The sequence below is a fragment of the Mytilus edulis genome, chromosome 2, assembly GCF_963676685.1.
Source record: "Mytilus edulis chromosome 2, xbMytEdul2.2, whole genome shotgun sequence".
Taxonomy (NCBI): Eukaryota; Metazoa; Mollusca; class Bivalvia; order Mytilida; family Mytilidae; genus Mytilus; species Mytilus edulis.
Window position 1 is genome coordinate 61,298,158 of NC_092345.1, and position 9,058 is coordinate 61,307,215.

The 9,058-nt window shown below is 31.8% G+C and overlaps 1 protein-coding gene across 1 annotated transcript; it reads right to left on the minus strand.

Moving 5' to 3' along the window:
* Nucleotides 1-1,422: 1,422 nt before the first annotated feature.
* LOC139510943 (uncharacterized) lies at nucleotides 1,423-8,608 on the minus strand. Its single transcript, XM_071297498.1, has 5 exons — nucleotides 8,584-8,608; nucleotides 7,254-7,301; nucleotides 4,125-4,439; nucleotides 2,404-2,838; nucleotides 1,423-1,830 (listed from the first exon to the last, which is right to left on the minus strand). Exons 1-5 carry the CDS (start codon nucleotides 8,606-8,608, stop codon nucleotides 1,499-1,501), a joined length of 1,155 nt encoding a protein of 384 aa, XP_071153599.1. The 3' UTR covers nucleotides 1,423-1,498.
* Nucleotides 8,609-9,058: the final 450 nt, after the last annotated feature.

The following is a 9,058-nucleotide window of genomic DNA, read 5'->3' on the forward strand; positions in this document are numbered from 1 at the left end:
CACTCAACTCCATCTTCATGGCTTATATATCATGTACTGTGTAACAACTTTACATTCTACTGACAAGGTAAGGTAACACTATGCCACCTGCACTGATTATTAGTTCAGTCTAGTCGGACGAGTGGTCTAGAGCGATGGACAAAGAGCAGGCGGTATTGTAATGATATTCCAATTTGTAGTAAATGTCTAACATATTATTCCCTCAGTGTAGATTGATGATTTTAAACAATGGCTGAAGTAGTTTGCCAATGTTCAAACCACTTTAACAAAATTTGAGTTTACAATCAACGAAAACATCCACAGAGGGAATTACATGAACTCAAAATGGAGCACTTCTGGTGGATTTTACAGGGTAAAAAGGAAAACATTACTAAAATAATACTATAAATCTTGTGCTTCCAAATCTCTGTTCTGGATTTACCTACATCAGGAACGTCAAAGCCGAAAAAATTGAAAGCCATATATTGATATGAAGCTATACAATATAAAAAGATCATAAAAATAATAGCCCAATTCATCTAAGGTTAACTTTGCTTGAGGGAGTTGAAAATTAGAAATGGACAATTTAAGAAAGATTTGTAGTAAATCATGTCCGTACCGAATTTATTACTTCTAAGCTGACGATAAACTCGGAACTGGTATTTCACCAAGCGTTGTTCACACATCACCCATTATTCGAATCGAGACTCTAATTGTCAATAGAGGGAATATAACATAGTTAGTTTATTTACAGGTAATCTGAATATGCTGGAATCAGATAATCTTAAAATTCAAGGCTACGAGAACATGCTTCTTAGCCGATAATAATTGTAACATGAATTTGCTCTTCCTTTTTACAGTTAAAAGCAAAAGTTTTATAATGCATGCAATGAATCTAATACTGTCAGGTGTGGTAGTCTTTAAAACATTAAACTTCACCCCATTATGTTAAAAGTTAAATCACAAAAATACTGAACTCCAAGGAAAATTCAATCCGAAAATCCCTAATCAAATGGCAAAATTAAAAGCTCAAACACATCAAACGATTGAACAAGAACTGTCTTATTCCTGACTTGGTAAATGCATTTTCCTAAGTAGAAAATGGTGGATTAAACCTGGTTTTATAGCTAGCGAAACTTCTCACTTGTATGACAGTCGCATAAAATTCCATTATATTGACAACGATATTTAAACAAAACAGACATAATAGGTAAAAATGTCAAAAATATGGATACAGAAGTCAACATTGTGTTATTCTCTTAATCACTATAAAAACAAACAAATATGTAAACTAACTTTGACACAAAAACACAATGACAGGATGTATACGTATATATGTATCAAAGAAACACAAAAAGGCATACAGATTTTAATTGAATTAAGATATGATTTACAACAAAACCGTGATAATAAAAACATGCTTTGTTATGAAGGGAACTCATCATAATATAATATAAGGAGACAATTAAAAACGTTTCCTGTTCACAAAAGAACAGTTCTGGATCTTTTATTTTCTATACTATTTATTTTTATTAATTCTTCTACATGTATTCATATGCCTTTTGATAGAGGTTAGATCCAACATTACGAAACAGCACAGGAATGACACTAAAATCAAAATCATACCAGCTCCTATAGATTGCGAGGATACCCTGTCATCGGGGGCACTTACAAATTTGTTGAGATAAGACGAAATCTTTTGTTTATCCACCTTAAGTAAATCTTCAATTTCCTTTAGTTTAGGTGATAGAATAAGGCGAAGCTCATCCATTGTATAGTTGGTAACAGTTTGATTACCCCAATAGTCTAGTCGTGCCTTATATTCACAACTGCATGCACATTGTGGCACCCCTACAAAATATACGAATATAGTATATAAGACATATATGTCACAGTTTACATATGCATCAGAATAAGCTTAAAATTGATTTTTGAAATCACGAACCAACGGTAAGTTCAACTGTACACACATTACTTGTTTCGAGTACACATAGTATATCTTATTGTTATAGTTACAAGAAAGAATATATGAGAATTCCGTTACTTCAAATTTTTAAAATAAGAGTTAAAGAATGGATCCATGCGATTTCGAAACATAACCTTGAGGTCAAATACAAAAAAAGACGATATGGTATAATTGCATAAAAGACCAAAATTTCATTATCAACTATATGTCACCGTACGGCCTTCAACAATAAGCAAAGCCTTTGACACTTAGTCAGCAAAGGTATATGTCATAAATTTCCATATTTACTTTATAGATAGCGCTCTTATGTCTATCGACCTCATCAAGTCCTAGCTATCATATATTTTTAAGATATAACTCAAATCAATGCTACGAATATTAGCTCAAAATTACACTGAACCTTGCTTTTTACACAATAAAAATTTAAAGCCAGATTTACAATTGCTTTCTTCACTTACCTGTGGGTGCTCCTGGTGGTAATATTGAAGAGGCATGATTGTCAGATAATAGGGATTGAGTTGTGCCTTGCTTACTGGTGTTGTCTCCATTGGTCATTCCCATGGTAATACTAGTAGATATAACATTACCTGTGATGTCTTTATCGGTCGTTTCCGTGGTAATAGATACAAAAGTAGTCGTGATGTCTTCATTGGTCGTTTCCGTGGTTAATGGTAACACATTAGTCGTTATGTCATTATTTATCGTTTCCGTGGTAGTAGATAATTCATCTGTCGTGATTTTTCCGCTTGTTGACATAATTTCGGTTGTTCTTTTCGTTGTTGTTTTATTATTCGTAGAAATTATCTTCACTGAAGTTCTATCGACTGTTGTTGATGGTACAGTTGTGAATACCAGGTCTTCACTCGTCGTGTCTGTTACAATAACTGTTGAGGCTTTAAAAGAGAGGAGTAAGATATTTTACGTTTCGACGGGATTTCGTAGATTATGTATGTTATGTTCATATATTTGAAAAAATACAATTTAAAACAAAGATCTACATGATAAGAATAAAATAATGGTATCGACCAAACGCATAAAACTTATTAACTTGCGCGTTCGATGCGCTTTTCTGGATTTACGTTAATCAGGAACGCTCAAATTCAAAAATTTGATAGTCATGAGTGTTATTCCTTATACGGTTGCAAGAGTTCAATTAAATGTAATGATATCTTTTTAAGAAAAATATCATGCGGCAAAGGCTGGCCAGAATGCAGTTGATAAAAACGTTTAATTCTAGTACTATATACACATTGTTAATGTTTGTTTCGTAAATGCATAGTATATATGTTTTACACGGTATTAGATATGGATTTAAGTTTCTGGATATCAAAACCTAAACGGATGAGTTTTTAATTTAAAAATTTTAAGTACCATCTAATAGTCAGAATGTTACCAGTAAAATATGAACAAATATTTGCGTTCTTGGAACTACCAGTATGTATTGCATTCCACATAAATACTTTAAAGGGGCATAAGCTGACATTTAGACTGTCATACAAGTGAGATGTTTAGCGCTATAAAACCAGGTTCAATCCACCATTTTCTACTTTTGAAAATGCCTGTACCAAGTTAGGAATATGACAGTTGTTGTCCATTTGTTTGAAGTGTTTTGTCATTTGATTTTGCCGTTTGATTAGGGACTTTCCGATTGAGTTTTCCTCGGAGTTTAGTATTGGTTCAATGTGGTCAAATAACGGTCGATAACAATGGAAATGCATTAATGATTGGCAAGTCAATAATAAAATTCAATCTTGTATTTAGCACCATCATTTGACATTAAGCTTAAAATGAATAATGCATGCCTAAGCGTGTGCAGTTATCATAAAGAAAATAAACGAAATAATTAAAACTGAAACATAGGATTCAATATTAAAAAAGGCATATCTTTGACTGATTAGGCCAACAAACAAACATTCATATCCTAAATTTATACCGGGAAATAAAATTTGCTAATTATGATACCCGATATCAATACTTTAAAATACTAGATGTTTACTGGATAAATTCTCATTTATTGATACTTTAATTCTATATCGTCAACAAACTTCTTATAATTGAGTAACATATTTGAAAGGGTTAGTTAGCATCTATTTTCATATCTTCCAAGACAATAACACGATATAGAAAATTAACAATTTCAAATAAAGAATTATTTTTCTAGAACTTGATTGTATCTTACCTTGAATCATCACAAGTTGAATGTCTACTCCGGTATTTGTACCAAAGATATTACTTGCTGAACATTTGTAGATACCCTCGTCATAGAAACCAAAATTATTGACTATCAATGAAGGAATGTGTACAGTAGACCCATTGTATTTAGACACGTTTGTGCCATCTGGTATTATAGATGAAACAGCATACTTGTTTATGAATGTCCATTCAACATTCGTTGCCAGACCATACGCGGTGTATGAACAGTCAATGGTTACACTTTCACCAGCTGGAACTTCAATATATGTATCTGTATTGTGGACACTGGGAGTTCCATGGTCTATTAAAATTAAAATAAAGAAGTTTGACAAATATATCCCTCAAAGTAAAATCACAAAAATACTCAACTCCGATGAAAATTAAATTTGGAAAGTCCCTTACCAAAATGGATAAATTACATCAAACGAATGGACAACAACTGTCATATTCCTGACTTGGTACAGGCATTTTCAAAAATGGAAAATCCAAACAATTACTATAATATTTTGATTTTAAAGAGTTTCAAAAACATGTTATATATGCCATAAATATAAGATTTGATTTAGCAATTTCTTAAACATCCATTAATCAAAATGTTATTCAGAGAAATATATATTTGTTGTTCGACGCAGATACGTATGAAATTCATATATTTAGTTAAGTAATTGAAGTTTTTGCATCAACGTTCATCAATAATTTATAAAGCTTCGCTTTCGATAACATTTGGTTATTGTTGGGAATACGCTTAATCACTTAGGTAAATACTTAAAATTCGTGAACATCTTTTTGTAATATTCTCATAAATGCGATATATATATATATATATATATATATATATATATATATATATATATATATATATATATATATATATATATATATATATATATATATATAGGATATTGACATGACGTTGAAGTATAAAATAAAGCTATGTTACTGCTATTTTAGTAAAAATTGGATGACATTTTTAAAATGAATATTAGGAAATATTGTCCCTCGTAGAACATATTGCAAGCTCGTGCAATATAAAATTCTACTTGGGACGATATTCCCAATTATTCATGCAATTAATTACCCTATAGTACTAATGTAATTTGATGTTGTCTGCACTAAAACGTTTTGTGATATTTAGTAAACAAGTTTTGTGTTATAATCAAGTTGTAATTATAAACATAACTGAACAACATTTATACATTACATGATTGAATGCGAGGTGTAATTAACCATAAGGAATATTTGAAGACATTGAACTTGAAAAGCATGTATAAACGGAAAATACCTTCATTATTGAATAAAGTCAGTTTAAATAATACTAATACAACATAAAAAAAATTAACGCAGTTTAGTGTATTGCGTGTTAATTAATAAAATCACTCAGCATGAAAGACTTTTTAGAACGACGATATTGACGTTTTCCCTAGCTAGCTATTCCTTGAAAATGGTCACTTTACTCTTAATCAATCTGTTTTTCAATTTCACTATTTCGCGTCATACATGTAATATATAAAAGCTAGTGAAAGCAAACTGGGCTACATAACATTTATTAATACATTATATCATAAATTGTTGAATTAATCAAAGGTTTTCACAACTGAACACAAAATAGCAAATTAAACTAAACCATACAATATATTTACATCTGACTAATATTGATGATTGAGCTGTCCTCAATTTATAACACAAAAACGACAGACAGCATCATTTCTTCAAAATATCAACCTAAGGACCATGATTTATAAGTTGAAAATATTAAAGAAGTTGCAAGTAAACGGATTTGCTCTGCATTTCACCAACCCCTTGTCCGACCATAAGTCAATCCGTTGTATTACACCCGTGCAAACAACCAGAGTAGAAAGAAAGAAGCAAATAGAAGCCTGTCGTTCAGTGGTTGTCGTTTTTTTACATGATTCATAAGTGCATAAGTGGGTTTTTTTTTCTTTTTCGTTTTAGTATATATTAGACCGTAGGTTTTTCTGTTTGAATTGTTTTACCCTATCCATATTGGGTACCTCAAGAACTTGTTGTTAGGTGTGAGGCAATGCTCCATGTTGAATGCCGTATATTAACCTATAACTGTATTTATACTTTGTGACTTGGATAGAGAGTTGTGTCATTGGCACTCATTTCACATCTTCTTAGATATACATAATGTAAATACTTCATTCTTCTATCGATCGGTGTTGTATTAGACTGAACTATTTTATGACTAATTTTAAAAAAAGGAAAAAATCTTGAAGTTATCACTCTATCATAGTCATAGAATAACGATAAAACGTTGAGTAACAAACAATCTAAACGTCCACAGTATGACATTCTCTATTCATTGCCTTGTGTACCTACATTGTATTCTGTCTTTATGCTTTTGTATAGCAGTTAGGATTGTAATCAGACCCCTTATTAGGCCTAGATCATGATATCAGCCTCGAGGGATGATTTTGACCATTGGCTGATAAGGGGTCTGGTATGAAAAATGACATGTTATGTTCTTTTTATCATAAACTTCAACATAAGATATACAGACACAAACTATTTTTTAATCTTTGAAAAAATGCATTTGTTGTAAAATTTGTTTTGCATTTTAAATAATATATTTTCCTGATTCTTAATACTTTTTTGGATTGAACTTTGTTATGTTTTAAACAAAGAAACGTAACAGTGAGGTATATTTTCCGAGATTTGCCGAATTACGTCGAAATGTCATCCGATAACGTTACAGCAAAGCATGCGATAACAACCCGAAGCAGTTGATATGAAACGAAGCAGTTGATATAAACCAGAAGCAGTTGATAACAAAAGTCATATCACACGGCGAAGGCAATTCTTCAAATTTAATGAATAAATATATGTACAAATAAGTTTTATCATGGGGTACAATTATACCATTATTTTCTTTAAGTTTTTGATAAAGCGTTAAGTAACACACAATCAAAACGTCTCAGTATGACATTCTCTATTCATTGCCTATGTGTACCTATATTGTATCTATGTCTTTATGCTTTGAAATAGAAGTTAGGATTGTAAAATACGATGTTTGCTTTAATATTTTGCTATGACATTTTAAAACATTGACAAATGACCGTACACATTTTTAACAATATAAATATATTCTTACCTGGACAGGTGTTTTGTTTTCCTGTACTTGATGCAAAGTTACAATGGTCTAAAGAAACAATGCTAGATAATTACATATAGGATATAAAAAAAAACCTATTAAACAAGAATGTGTCCCCAGTACACGAATGCCCCACTCGCACTATCATTTTCTATGTTCAGTGGACCGTGAAATTGGGGTAAACCTTCTAATTTGGCATTAAAATTAAAAATATCATATCATAAGGAACATGTATACTAAGTTTGAAGTCGATTGGACTTCAACTTCATCAAAAACCACCTTGACCAAAAACTTTAACCTGAGGCGGGACAGACGGACGGACGGACGGACGAACGGACGCACATACCAGAAAACATAATGCCCCTCTACTATCGTAGGTGGGTCATAAAAAAATCATTTTTTATGCCCCACTTACGATAGTAGAGGGGCATTATGTTTTCTGGTCTGTGGAAAACATAATGCCCCTCTACTATCGTAGGTGGGGCATAAAAATATGATTTTTTTATGACCCACCTACGATAGTAGAGGGGCATTATGTTTTCTGGTCTGTGGGTCCGTTCATCATTCTGTTCGTTCGTCCGTTCGTTCGTCCCGCTTCAGGTATAAGTTTTTGGTCAAGGTAGTTTTTGATGAAGTTGAAGTCCAATCAACTTGAAACTTAGTACACATGTTAACTATGATATGATCTTTCTAATTTTAATGCAAAATTAGAGTTTATATCCCATTTTCACGGTCCAGTGAACATAGAAAATGTTAGTGCGAGTAGGGCATCCGTGTACTTGTGACATATTCTTGTTTTCTTTTTTTAAATATAAGACTGTGATTCCATGGTCGTTGTTTGTTGCTGTATACCATATTTGTTTTATCTTTTGTTTTGTTTATAAATCAGGTCGTTAGTGTTCTGGTTTTAATTTGTTTAAAATTTGTCATTTCGTGGCCTTTTTTAAACTTGCTATGCGATATGGAGGCCGCCATTTATCTCTGGTGGAGATTTTTTTCGTTGACAGTCATACCATATCCTCTTTTGTTTATGAAGAGTACCAAAAACAAAACTAAATTTTGACAAACAAATAACTAAGTTGTATCTTCGAACAAAGTGTGTGTTTGTCTGATGTATGTTTAAATGTATAGAATTACAAATGTGGCAGGATGTTACATGGGATAAATAATATATATTTTGTACACATGCTTGCAATTTTCCCTTTTGGTTTATATTAATTAATGTAATGTTCTGGAATGTAGCAAAGCAATCCTTTACTATACCCATTCGTGTATCATAAAGTAGACAACTATTGATGTGACAAATAAAACGCTTTGTGTCTGGACTAACATTCAAAGAGAATCCTTGCCACCATTGGGAAGGGAAAACATCCATAAATAAATATCTTAAAGCTTCGAATTTGATAATCGAATAGACATAAAACAACAGCCAACAGATCAATTATGCCAATGCAATAAACCTCAGTTTTTGTTAATCATTTTATTGTTTTAGAACTGAGATTTGTTTTTAAAATATTCCTCAAATAAATGCAATACAAAGACATCAACTACTGACAGAGTGAATAGCTTTTGAGGGACAAATCGCCAACACCAGTATAGTGGTAATTATGCATATTAGAAAACTAAGCAATTATTCCGACCACCATCAAAATTGCGAAATTGCAGGATGAAAGAAATTATAATTGCCATCATCACGACTTAATAGTCATCATGCAAAAGGACAAACAACAGACAGTCTATGTAATATAAATCGAAAACTAGCGTTTGAACACAACTAACCAAACAACAAACCTGAAAATAAATCG

Coding starts and splice junctions, on each gene's coding strand:
- LOC139510943 (XM_071297498.1), bottom strand. CDS start 8,608: ATGGTGGCAAGGATTCTCTTTGAAT. Junction 2,839..4,124: donor TCAACTTGTGATGATTCAAG/GTAAGATACAAT, acceptor TCTCTTTTAAAG/CCTCAACAGTTATTGTAACA. Junction 1,831..2,403: donor ACCACCAGGAGCACCCACAG/GTAAGTGAAGAA, acceptor TATATTTTGTAG/GGGTGCCACAATGTGCATGC.